General features: G+C 61.3%; 1 protein-coding gene across 1 annotated transcript; it reads right to left on the reverse strand.

The window, feature by feature from the left end:
• On the reverse strand, positions 6,169 to 7,435 carry GPER1 (G protein-coupled estrogen receptor 1). Its single transcript, XM_018039918.1, has one exon. The coding sequence runs from the start codon at positions 7,332 to 7,334 to the stop codon at positions 6,270 to 6,272; it is 1,065 nt and encodes a 354-aa protein (XP_017895407.1). The 5' UTR covers positions 7,335 to 7,435; the 3' UTR covers positions 6,169 to 6,269.

The raw sequence follows: 12,861 nt of genomic DNA on the forward strand, positions 1-12,861 counted from the left end.
AGAGGCGGGTTCGCTGCTCTCAGAGACAGTAGGTGAAGACGTTTCTCGGAGGTTGTCCTGACTTTGCTCGTGGTGGTTTTCACGGTGGAAACTTGCAGGTTTTGCAGCGATCAAGTCTACCAGCCTTGCCTTCTGTGGCAGGGTTCGCAGCGCACCGAGACGGCCTGCGTCGCCCTCGACTATTTTTACTCAGAGCAGCCTGATCTGTGTTGCTCACACCACACCCCTCACCCTTCACTTACGTTTGATATTCTCAGGCTGTGTGACCCGCCAGATTCAATTGAGAAGGTTTTCATATCTCAAATGAGCCCGCACCCACTGGGGCCCCTCTTGGCCCCCGCCCCGGCCCTGCCGAGAGAGGAGCCCTGCCTCCCCGCGGTGGGTCTGTCTGTCTGGGTGCCTCGTGCCGTGGCTCCCCCGTGTGGTTCAGACCCCTCCCTCCTCTCGCTGAGCACCGATCTCTAGATCACCCCTGCTGTCGGGGTGTTGGCACTTCTTGTCACGGTGAGGTCACGCGGTTGGGTGGGACCACAGCTTGTCCGCCCTCACCAGCTGCCACACCTGGCTTGCCCCGTTTTCCCAGGCCTTCTGAGCAGCGGGGTTCAGGGCAGTGCTGTGCCCTCCGCTCTCTGGGAGGGCGCGGAGCTGCCAGGCCTTGGGTGACCGCCTGACGACTGAGGGTCGGCGGGCTTGCCCCACCGCAGCGGCCGGGCCCGCTGGAGCTCGCCAGGACAGCAGCCCCTCCGCGTCTCGTCTCGTCTGGCCTCAGCCCTCCTCGGGGCGTGCGGGGCGTCTCCCTGTGGTGTCGGCCCCGCTCCCTGGGAAAGTGGCGCCGACGCGCTGTCCATGCTCTGCTGGCCATTTGTGTATCTTCTTTGGAGCAATGCTCATTCAGGTCCTTTGCCCACTTTGAAAACGGGTTGTCTTTTTATTACTAAGTTAGGAGATTTATTACTAAGAGCGCTTTATATATTCTGGACACAAAATTCCTTTCAGATTTAGTACTTGCAAGTAATTCTTCTCATTCTTGTGGATTGTATCTTAACTTTCATTTTGAAATAATATTTTTAAAATGAAAAGGTATGGTTTATATTTTTAAGGAGCTATCTATAATTTTTTTAATCATCGGGGGCAATTCATATAAAATCCATTTTAAAGTGAAAACACAGTGGGACATGTGTTATGCTGGAATATTACGTGGCCATAAAGAAGAATAAAATCACGCCGTTTACAGCTACATCGATGACTCGAGAGGTTATCCTACCAGCAAAGTAAGATAAAGACAAATACCACATGATGCCACTTACATACGGGATCTAAAACACGACACGGCTGAAGCTGTCTACGAAACCGCAGGGAACTCCCGGGCATAAAGGACAGGCTGCAGCTCCAGAGGGAGCGGGGAAGGGCTGGGGGTCCGGGGTCAGCACGTGCAAACTAGAACCGCAGGATGGATAAACAAGGTCCTGCCGTGCAGCTCGGGCGCTCTCTTCAGCAACGGGGGAGCACAGATGCGGGTGCCTCTGCACCTTACCGCTACATCAGAAGTCTGCAGCGCTGTAAGTCAACCAGACCTCCGTAAAATAAGTGTTTAGAAAGTGAACAGTCCAGAGGCAGGAACGCATAGCCGGGAAAGGAGAGTCTCCTCTGTGAAAGGTGCTGGGAGAGCTGGTGCCCGCACAGCGTGTCACACCGTGTACAAGAGTGAGTGACCCCAGACCATACAGCCCGTGGGAGCGAGCACAAGCCCGTGGCCGTATTGTTCTGGGCCTGCCTCCTCAGGCAGGGCGACAGAAGCACAAATAAGCAGATGCGGCCGCAGCAAATGAAGGCGCTTGTGCACAAAAGGAGACGGAAGGCCGCCTTCCGGAGGGCAGAGTGTTTGCAGACGACACGCGTGTTAAGGGTCATTGCACAAAATGTACAGAGAACTCACACAACTCAGTATCAAAAAGAAAGAACAGACGATCCAATTAAAAACGGGCGGAGGACCTGAGCAGACGCTTCTCTGGAGAAGACACACGGTTGTCAGTCAGCAGGTGTGTGAAAGACGCTCAGCGTCACCACAGAGATCCAAACTTGCACCGAGGCGCCGCCTCACGGTGCGAAGCATGGCCTTCGTTAAGAGTCTGTGGATAACGGGCTCTCCTGGCCGCCCGGCGGGTAAGACCCCACGCCTCTAGGGCAGGGGCCGTGGGTTCCATCCCTGGTGGGGGAACTACTGAGATCCCACGTGCCATGTGGCCAAAGAAAAAGATTCTACGAATAACAGATGTGGAGAAAAGAGTGCCTTCTGCAGCGGGCGGCAGTGTGAGCTGGTGCGGCCACTGTGGGGGGCAGCGTGGAGCTTCCTCAGAAAACGAAAGAGACCCACAGCCAGCAGCCCCGCCAGAAGGAGGGCTCCCCGGGCGGCTCAGGCGGCCAAGAGCACGCCCACAGCGCTTCATTCCTGGGTCGGGAAGGTCCCCTGCAGAAGGGAACGGCACTGCCCATCCAGGATATTGGCCTGGAGACTTCCATGCACAGCGCAGAGCCTGAACGAGAGGGCTCTCACAGCAGAGCGGACGGCTCGGGCCGCCTGCAGCAGCTCCCTGGCCGCTCAGGCTGAAAGGCTGGGCCTCTTGGCATCTTCATCCGGTTCTCCCTCCCCAGCCCCGGCCCCCGGCTGCTTTTCTTTTTTTAAGATTTTTTGGAGAAGGCAATGGCACCCCACTCCAGTACTCTTGCCTGGAAACTCCCATGGACAGAGGAGCCTGGTGGGCTGCAGTCCATGGGGATCACTAGAGTCAGACACAACTGAGCGACTTCACTTTCACTTTTCACTTTCTTGCACTGGAGAAGGAAATGGCAACCCACTCCAGTGTTCTTGCCTGGGGAATCCCAGGGACGGGGGAGCCTGGTGGGCTGCCGTCTATGGGGTCGCACAGAGTTGGACACGATGGAAGCGGCTGAGCAGCGCTTTAAGTCTTTATTGGATTTGTTACGATGGTGCTTCTGCTTCTGTGTTTTTGGCCACGAGGCATGCGGGGTGATAGTTCCCCGACCAATCAAACGTGACCCCCCCAACCCCCATCAGGAGCACAGAGCCTTGACCACTGGGCGGCCAGGGAGGTCTCCTCCCGCTTCCCATGGGCGTTTCGCAGCCAGGCCCTGGGCTGGCAGGACTCTGGCGGATCCCCCTCCGCCACTCTCCTCCCCTCCCGCAGGCTTCCCGGGACATTGGTCTGGAAGGCCCGTTCTTCCCGATTTTCCCCGTTTTTGAGGGGCAATTTTTGCGGGTGTTGCTCCAGGTGGAGGTTGTCGGGCTGTCCGGCAGGGTGGCAGCCTCATGGGCAACCTCACTGACTTTCTCAGCCGTGTGTGTGGGCGCACGACCCTCCTGCTGACTCCGTGGAGAAGTGGGTTCAGCGGGCGGGTGGCAGGGCGGGGGTGAAGCCTGTGGGTGGAGACAGTGGCCGCCGTGGTCTTCCTCCTCTCTGGGTGGTTGGCACTGTCCCGTCAGCTGCAGAGGGAGCGTCCTGAGCCGGGCTGAACCTCTTGTCCGGTTGCCTGTGGCAGCTGGTCGTGCCCTCCCTGAGAGAGCCCGAGGCTCCTGGGGCGGGGGTGGCAGCACGGCCAGTCCCTGGACAGACGAGGACGGCGCCCTTGCGGTGACTGGACTCTCCCGGGACCCCCTGGCAGCTGATTTCTTGCGATAAGTTCAGGGTGGCTTCACCCCCTGAAGAGGCGGAGGGTCGCGGGCAGGGCTCACTCCGCTTTTGCTGTTTCTTTAGCCTGTAAAACCCTTGTTCCCGGAAGAGATCCCCGCCCTCTGGACAAGGGCAAAATCCAGCCCCACTCAAAGCAGCTGGCTCTCTGAGAGCACTGAAGTGGGTGTTTCTGGTGAGGCTGCGGCGGAGCCCATGGGCGTGGGGACCGCCCGGGACGGAAGGGCCTTTCCCGGGCTCTCCAGCCGCGTGGAGCCACGTCAGCCTCGGTGCCGCTGTTGCGGTGCCGGGGTGGGTCCTGCTCCGATGGCTGGTGCCCATGCTTCCTTGAGACACCCCCCTCCCCTGTCTTCCGGCCCCACGGCCCTTCCCTGCGTGCTTGCTGGTGGGTGCAGGCCTTAGAACGTGCCACAGGGCACGGTGGGCTCAGGGACTCACGTGCCCTTGACCCAGAGGCTGGTGGGCACTCAGTGGGCAGCGGGGCTGGGCCAGCGACTCTGCCTTCCTCCTGCCTTCCGCTGTCCTTGGTGCGGTGTTCAGAGGCCTTAGAGACCCGAGTGGAGGCGCTTCTGTGCAGCTGCCCTGCCCTCTCAGGTGCCCACTCTGCGCACACGTGCCCTCCACACCCATCAGGTGCCCACACCCAGCACACACACACCAGACCACACGCCCCGTGCTCACCCCCAGTACACAGCACACCACACGCCCCGTGCTCACACCCAGCATGCACACCACACCACATGCCCTGTGCTCACACCCAGCACACCACAGGCCCCATGCTCACCCTCAACACACACACTCCACACCACACGCCCCATGCTCACACCCAGCACACACACTCCACACCACACGCCCCATGCTCACACCCAGCCCGCACAGCACACCACACGCCCGTGCTCACTGCTGCCACAGATGCTGAGCCAAAGTCCAGCCCCAGTTCCCACCCGCCATGGCTCTGCGCCCACCCTTCCTTCTCCCGTCTGCTTCAGCCGCAGCAGCTCTGCCTTGGGAATGAATCAGCGCTTCACTAATGTGCTTGATTCCTGATGGTTGAGGATCGTCTCAGGGTTTCTCCCCCACACCCGTGGGGTCAAGGGCCAGCCAGGGGGTGGTTTAAGTACCCAGCTTTCCCTCCGATGGGGTGGGTGCACAGCCCAGCTTCTACTGACGTGAGTGCCGCCCTCCTGCCGCAGGGGCGCGGGCCTGGGTGGGAGGTGGGTTACAGAGCCCCAGGCCTCTGGGAGGTCACACTGGGTGCTGAGCCGGCCTTTGTGCCAGCCGCTCCCCGCCGCTGGGCTCCTGGCGGGCTGTGAGGAGCCTTGCTGCCTGGGCGAGCGGGGGTGGCAGGAAATAGCAAAGCCATCGGGCGCCTTGCTTTCATCTTGCGCCTCTCGTGCCAGAAAGGCCAGATCAGCCTCCGCGGTCAGGCGCTCTAGAGGGCGGTGTGAGCGCCAGGCTCTTGGCTGAAAAGGGGCTCTAGAGCACCAGTCTGGGAAGAGCCCTTCGGACTCGAGGCTGCCCGAGCACCTCCTGGGTTTGCTGGAGGGGCTGGGACAGGCCTGGCTCTCTAACACGCTGTCTCCCCGCCCCCGCTGGGACAAGAGCAGGTGAGCACCCCGCCCCGGGGCTCCTCCTGCAACGGGGACTTGCCAGGGTCGGGGGCTCGGTAAGAGTGCTCACCTGCTCAGACAGGCGCTCACAGGGGAAGCAAGCCTCAGTGGGGCCTGAGTCGCTGGAGACGCCTGGTGAACGCAGGTACCTGCTCGGGACAAAGGCTCTTTTTGGAGGTTTGCACCCATGAAGAGCTGTTAGAACTAAAGCTGGCTCATCTCCTGTCACCTAAACGTTGTCCAGCGTTCCCCTCTGAAGGCCCCTCCAAGAAGCTTATCCTGGTGCCCAGAGTGTGCAACGTGTGTGGGGTGCCCTCCACGTGCCGGGGGCATCCAGGGCTCAGCGTCATCTGGCCAGGGGGCTGGCCTCCTGACACAGGGTGTTTCTCTGGTGAGGAAGGGGCGGCCCTGCGGCTGAGTCTGAGTGCTCCCCTCCCCCGCAGGGAACCAGTTAGATGGAGAAGTCAGAGGCATTGGCGACAGTTTTATTGACAAAAGGCTGAACAGCCCCAGACTTGTTAGGTCTTCTTTCTTATATTTTAGCAAGAAGGGTCTCTGTCTACGTCGCCACTGTCCACTCCGTTTCAGAGGCAGGCTCTTCACACACCTGCTGCGCCCCACCCTTCAGGAGGTGCAGAGATGCTGTGCACAGAGGTGCCCCCCGGTATGGAGGGAGGCGTGGGGGCCTGGTGCACACCCGCCGTGGAGCGCACCCCACGCCTCCAGCTCACGTCAGCCGTGAGTTCTGTCCCCGAGATGGCGGGTTCACGGCACATCTGCCTGGAAACAAGGCTGCTTCATCCCAGTGACCTCCCTTCTGCTCTCCTTAGGGGCTTCAGAAGCGTCTGCCCCGGGCCCAGCGTGTGCCGGAGGCAGGGGACGGCTCTGTGGGAGCAGCCGGCGGACAGATGCCCCAGGGCCGCGTGGGGCGCGCCGTCCACTCCTGCGGCCCCTACACGGCGCTGCTGAGCTTCACCTCGGCCTGTTCTGCGCCGTCCGGGACCACGGCCTTCAGGGCCGCGTGGCAGAGGCGGTTCAAGGCCGACAGGCCGGTTTTCTGCTCCAGGTAGAGCCGCAGCTTGTCGCGGAAGGTCTCCCCGAGGAAGCTGTAGATGAGCGGGTTGAGGCAGCTGTTGGAGAAGGCGGCCAGGTTGACCACGTGGCCGGCCAGCGGGTGGGCGTGGCGCGGGGAGCGCTGGCAGGGCGCGGCCCCGGGCGGCGCGCGCTGGAGCAGGTGCACGCTGATGAAGACGTTCTCGGGCAGCCAGCACACGAAGAAGACCAGCACCACGGCCAGGATCATGCGCAGCGCCTTCTGCCTCCGCGGGCGCAGGCCGCGGCGCCGCGGCGCGCTCACCAGCGCGCGCACGATGAGCGAGTAGCAGAGGCCGATGACGGCGAAGGGCAGCACGAAGCCCAGCGTGACCTCCAGCCACTGCACCTCCCGCACGTCCGCGAAGCAGAAGCACGCGTCCTCGCCGTGCTGCAGGTGGACGGCCGTGAAGGGCACCAGCGTGGCGGACACGGAGGCCAGCCAGATGAGGCCGCAGCTCAGCCGCGCGCGGGGCTTGGTGCGGAGCGGGCCGCAGCGCACGGCCTTGGCCAGGGCCAGGTAGCGGTCGAAGCTCATCCAGGTGAGGAAGAAGACGCTGCTGTACATGTTGGCCTGCAGGAAGAGCGACATGAAGGTGCAGAGCGCGGCGATGCCGTAGTACTGCTCGTCCAGGTTGAACACCTCGATGAGCGAGTCTGCCACCAGGATGAGGTCTGCGGCTGCCAGGTTGATGAAGTACAGGTCGGGGATGGTCATCTTCTCCCGGAAGCGGATGTTCACCACCAGGATGAGCAGGTTGCCCACGAAGCCGATGGGGAAGAGGAAGACGGTGTACAGGCAGGAGAGGAAGAGCCCGATGGCGTACTGCTGCCGCTCCGAGAGCGCCGCCGAGCCGTTGGCCAGCGCGCGCGGCAGCTCCAGCCCTGCGGCAGTGCCGTTGTAGGCGCCGGTCGGCAGCTCCATGTCGAGCCGGGGCCGCGGGGGCGGCGGGCCTCTCAGGATGCGCTGCGCTGCTCCCGGAAGCCCGTGCTGAGCAGGAAACGCATCTTGAGAGAGAGGTGGTGCTCCTGGAAGTGAGCCAGGCGACCGTGAGGCCAGAGCGGGTCCCTGGGCACCTGTGCAGCCAGAGGCTGCGCCCTCACTCTGGGGCACCTGGGAAGCGAGAGCAGAGGGTCAGCGGGTGCCAGGGTGCGCCGGCGGGGGGGGGCACACACGCGTGGGTGGGCTGGGGTGTGTCCCCTCCGCCCGGAGGGTGGCCAGCCCTGAGCTGGAGCAGGGGAGTCACACACAGATATCACACACCCGGGTTCTCCCGAGGCTCCAGGGCCCTGGGCCTGAGGCCCGCCAGAGACAGCTCTGGAGGGAGCAGGGCGGGGTGTCTTGGTGGGGGGTGGGGAGCCTTAGGAGGATGAGAGGGGAAAGGTGACTCTCTGGAAGAGTGGACCCAGCGCACGCCAAAGGTGCAGCCGGCTTTGCTCTTCAGCTGCACAGGTGCAGGGACCCAGTGGTCCTGGCCAATCCTGAGTTCGGGTGCTGAACGTGAAGTTGTTTTCATAACATGAAATGGAAAAAAGTGGTCATTGTTTCAGGACCTAAATTTTAAAATTTGTCTTAGTTTTGTCGGTTATTGTAAAACCAGAAGTATCTCCTTCCTGCTGCCTGCAGCCTAGAAGCGCTGTGACCAGGAGGCTGGGAGGGAAACCCTCCCGGACCTCTGCTTTTGCCAGTCCTGCCCTGGTGGCCGCCAGCGCCCAGCTGGACGCAGGCTCTCCTCATGTGCTCCCTGAGCCTCTGGGCAGGGCCTGGGGTAGCGGGGCATCCCGGGCTGCGGTGGGGGGTAGGCGGCCAGGCAGCTGGGTGGGAGCAAGGAGCCCTAGCAACCGGCCTCACCTGCAGATGGTTGGGAATCGCTTCCAAAGTGTTGCCAAAGCAACAGACACTTCCTGAGCAAGCGCTTGAAAGCACCGTTAAAAACAAGGAAAGCAAAGAGATACATCAGGACCCGCGAGTCAGTTACTTTAAAAAGACTCGGTAGCCTCTGCTTCTGGGGCTGATACACTGGATCTTACTGGTGGCTCCATGCTATCTATTCGTCTCTGGTCAGTAATCCCAATTTGAACCAGATAAACGCCACTGTTCTTGGATCCCATCTGTAATGTTTAGAGCCTCTGTTTTTAAATTTCTTTGTAAAAGCTGCTTAAGAGTATTTGCTTTGCTCTTTTAATGTGGGGATTTGGGAGGTTGTGGGCTGATCTCCGGAAGTTCAAGGCCAGCAGAGCCGTGGGGCACACCCGGCCTCCACAGTGCTCCCCTGCCCTCTTCTTTCCCGAGTGCTCTCCCATCCTCCACCGTTGCTGCTGTTTCTGTGCTAGTCTTGAGAAAAGACAGGCGTGAGTCTTAACTGCTACACACTTTGCTCATGAAAGTTGGCCACGAATTCACAGATAGAAAGGCGAGTGTTAAACAGTGGGGCCTTGTCTCAGATTGCCACCACTTGTCCAGATCTAGGAAGACGAGCCGCGTTCTTGTGAGCTCTCTCGTGCTGAGTGGCTCAGCCGCGTCTGACTCTTTGCGACCCCGGGGACTGTAGCCCGCCAGACTCTTCTGTTCATGGGATTTTCCAGGCAAGAACACTGGAGTGGGCTGCCATTTCCTTTTCCAGGGAGATCTATTAGCTATGTGTTCTACATATTAAATTAATCTCAGGCTGGTGGGCATCTCACTGAAGGAGAAAGCAAAGTGCCGGCTGTCAGAGGACAAAAACCGTTCACCATCCCCGCTGTCCTGTGATACAAAAGAACCTTCCCGCTGAGCCTCCGTATTGAAGTCCCAGTGGGGGCGCCTGGGTTGTCCACATCGGCCCGGCCGCTGTTAACCACCCCAGGCGAGCCCGCCCAACCCAGCTGCCTGGCCCCTGCCCATCCGGGCGCCTGGGACCCCCTTACCTGTGCTGCCTCTGGCCACCCGACGTGTGTTGCCCTGAGCGGACCTGTCCCGTCCCTGGGAGCGGGGCTCAGCCAGCCTCCCAGCGTCTCCCAGCAGTGATTCTGGACTGGGGTGGAATCAGGGCCTTTGCAGGGCTCTAGCAAGGAGCGGGGAGGGGCAGGAAGCGCGGCACCCAGCCCTCAGCCAGCCTGCCCGCCGCCCTCCGGCCAGGCCTGCCCCTGGCGGCTGCAGGCTTTATAGGCGCAGTGGCCTTCCGCAAGCCCGCCTGTAACCCCCTCAGTGCCGGTCTCCCTCACCCTGCGGCACTGAGCTGGGCCCCACCCCCCGTCTTCCTGGAAGTTTGCAGTTGGGCTGGCTTTTCTTCACCTGCTGATACAAACTTTCCTTTTTAACTTTGAAGGGACTGTAAGTGGGTCTTGTTTATCTTTCAGAGAATAACTACTATTCTTTGTCGGAGTTTACATATTGCTGCTTGTTTTAGCAAGAGACTGCTTTTACGACTAGCCACTAAATTTCCTTAGTGAGTAGCGTGTGAATTATGCATAGAGAATGTAACCTGCAAATCTCTCAAGACATTTGTAGACAGAAATGCAGACCCAGCGAGCAGTGAGGGGCAGGTGAGCTCCAGGCTGGGCAGCGCTTCCTGTTGGAGAGCAGCCAGCTCAGCCTCACCACCCCCTGCCCCCACCCACCCGACTCCGCCAGAGCCCCTGGAGGGCTCGCCCTGCGGCTGCTGCAGAAAACCCCTCTTCCTGCCACGACCCCCGCTCTCCCGCCTGACCCGTCCCAGTGCTGACCGAGCTCGCGCTCCACCTGCTGGCGGCGGGGAGAGGCTGCCAGAGCCGCCCCAGCGTCTGGGTGCGCGGCTCTGGGGCAAGGGTCCCCAGGCGTGAGTTCCGCAGTTGTCATCAACACTGCATTCTAGCCCATCTCATAGCTTCCTCTTGGTGTGTGGCCTTTTTTTTTTTTTTTAACCTTTTGGGTTTTTTTTGAAGCTGTACGACTGAAGTCTGAGTGGTCTTTGGATGCTGGACGAATGAGGCGGGCTGCTGCAGTGAGAGCCTCGGGGCGGCGCGTGCTTCCCGCAAGCGCAGGGCTGCTGCCGGGCGGGAGTGTGGATGCGAGTGGGTCCCCAGCCCCGCGCCGCCTGCCGCATCCTGTGATGAGCTCCACGGCGTTAGAGTGATGCTGACTTGACACCCTTCAGGTGTATGTTTTAGGAGAGGTTTTCAGCTTCCCAGGTGGCACTAAAGTTGAAGAACCCGCCTGACAGTACAGTAGATGTGGGTTCGATTCCTGGGTCGGGAAGATCCCCTGGAGGAGGGCATGGTAACCAGCTCCAGTGTTCTTGCCTGGAGAATCTCACGGACAGAGGAGCCTCACAAAGAGTCAGACACGACTGAGCAACTCAGCAGGCACGCACCTATTTTCAGCAGAATACTGTGAACTTTTTATGGAAAAATATGATATTCAGGGTTTTTCCCAGCTCTGCTTCTGATAGGCTCGCCTTTTAAAGGATGGCCCAATAACATGGATGGGGTTGATCTGATCTTAGACCTAATTTTGGCCAGCTGCACACAGGATGGTTTCCGCACTAGAAACGCTGGAGACGCCATCTTGAGGGAATGAGTCATGAGAAAGTGCAGCTTCCTCTCGAGTTAAACAAATAAAGCGCGAATTCAGGCCCCGAAATAGCCGAGCCGCGCCCCTGCCGCACAGCCGCTCCCTCCTGGCGGGAACGCAGCCTTCAGCCCCACCTGTGTGATCTGAGCACGACATCCCGACACCCAGTGTGTCCCGAGCTCACCCAGGGCCGTGAACCGGCCTTCGGGCTCACCATCGGGAATGAGCTGGGGCTGCCACGCCACAGGCCTCGTGTTCCTGTGGCTGCGAATGGGTAGGCGTCTCCCCTCCTGCCGCTGCTGAGTGTGAGGGCCCGGCCCTGCGTGAGAGGCATCAGGCCCGTCGGTATTCTGCGGGCGGGCCTCCTGTGAGGCGTGGGGAGCGTCTGTAACCGTGAACACCCAGCCTTGAACGGGCGCTTCCTCGGTGCTCGCGGCGCGGCCGGCCCGCTGCACCGAGGGGCAGAGCTGCACAGCTGAGCCCGCGCCTGGACGCGACGAGGGCTGAGCGCGCACGCTGGGCAGGGGAGGGCCGGGCTGCCCTGAGTCAGGGAGGCCTTTGGGCTCCACCCGGTTCTCGAGGTGGCTGGGCAGGCCTGGGAAGTGATGAGTCCCGGGAAGATTCAAGCCAGGTCGCACTGGAGCAGGGTGGGTACAGGGACCCCCAGGCCTCCACCGCCAGCATCCTCTGCACCTCCTCCCGCCCGCGCTGACGTATGCACAGATGGACAAGTGCCCTTGAGTCCCGCCCTGCCGCGGGTGCGCCGGGGAGGGGTCCGCGGAAGGTTTCCCAAATGGGGCTCGAGCAGGTCCATTTCCAGCATCCTGCAGGTCTCTCCCGGGCCTCTGCCTTTGGGGACCGGCGGCCAGAGCGCGAGTGGCTTGGGGGCAGGGTGTCACCGCCTTTGGACCCAGAAATTCTGACCCTGCGGCCTCTCTGCCGGGTGGGGGCTCTGAGTCCTGGAGGGAGGCCTTTAAATAACTGCGCAGGCGTAGGCTGCCGCGCCGGAAAATCACCTGTTTCCATGTAAATGTCCCGGCTCCTCAGACTTTTAAGTGGGGAGAGAACACTGCTGTGTGTTCAGAGGAAATTGACGGCAATAAAGTTGGAAATTGTTTCCACCAAAGGCCGAAAGGCGGGCGGGGCAGAGGCGCGTGGTGGCCACAGGCCGCGCGTCGGGCCTCGTTCTCTGCACCCGTGGGTTCGCCGTGGCTCTCCTCGCAGTCTGTAGCTCTCGCGTGTGCCTGTCGCACGAGCCCGTACACACGTGTGTGACGCCGACGCCCTGCGTGCACGTTGCGTGGTGTGCATTTGCGTCGACGTGCTGTCGTTATTCTGACCCACAGCGAGCCGGGCCCGCGTCCTGACGCCAATGTGCGCTCCGCGCGTGGGGCCGGTGGTCTGTACCCGCTGGCTTCCGGCCCGTGTCTGGCTCCCTTGGTGCAAGAGCCGCGGCCATGCGCGATCGCCGGCGTGCTGAGGAACGCCAGAATTAAGACGGACGACCAGACCGAGAGGAAGCGAGCTGGCCTGTCTCTTTAAGGCAAACTGGAGAAAAGGCCTCGTGAATGTCAAGGCCAGGTCGGAGGACAGCATCGGCAGGCGTCCTGACGTCCAGTCGAGCAGCAAGCAGTCGGTGTTTCTGGCCCCGGGGCCTGTGCCGCGGTCTCTGCTCCGCGGCTGCGACCGGCGGCTGTCACCCGGCTGAACCTGGCCGCCCAGCGCCTCCCGGCCTCCTCGGACCTGACGGAACAGCCCGAGGCCCGCTTCTTCCCGCGTCCCGGCTTCTGTCCGAGGCCGGGGCCTTCCTCGGGGCTAGAGGAGCCCCGGCTTCACTGCATCGTGTTTCTCGCTGCGCGGTGGGCTGTCTGATGGGAGGCCGTGGGGTCCACAGACGGGAGTTGGTGTCCTGGCTTGGCCA

This window comes from Capra hircus, chromosome 25, assembly GCF_001704415.2.
Source record: "Capra hircus breed San Clemente chromosome 25, ASM170441v1, whole genome shotgun sequence".
Lineage (NCBI taxonomy): Eukaryota > Metazoa > Chordata > Mammalia > Artiodactyla > Bovidae > Capra > Capra hircus.

Bases quoted from the DNA above. Each gene is read 5' to 3' on its own strand.
- GPER1 (XM_018039918.1), bottom strand. From the start codon at position 7,334: ATGGAGCTGCCGACCGGCGCCTACAACGGCACTGCCGCAGGGCTGGAG.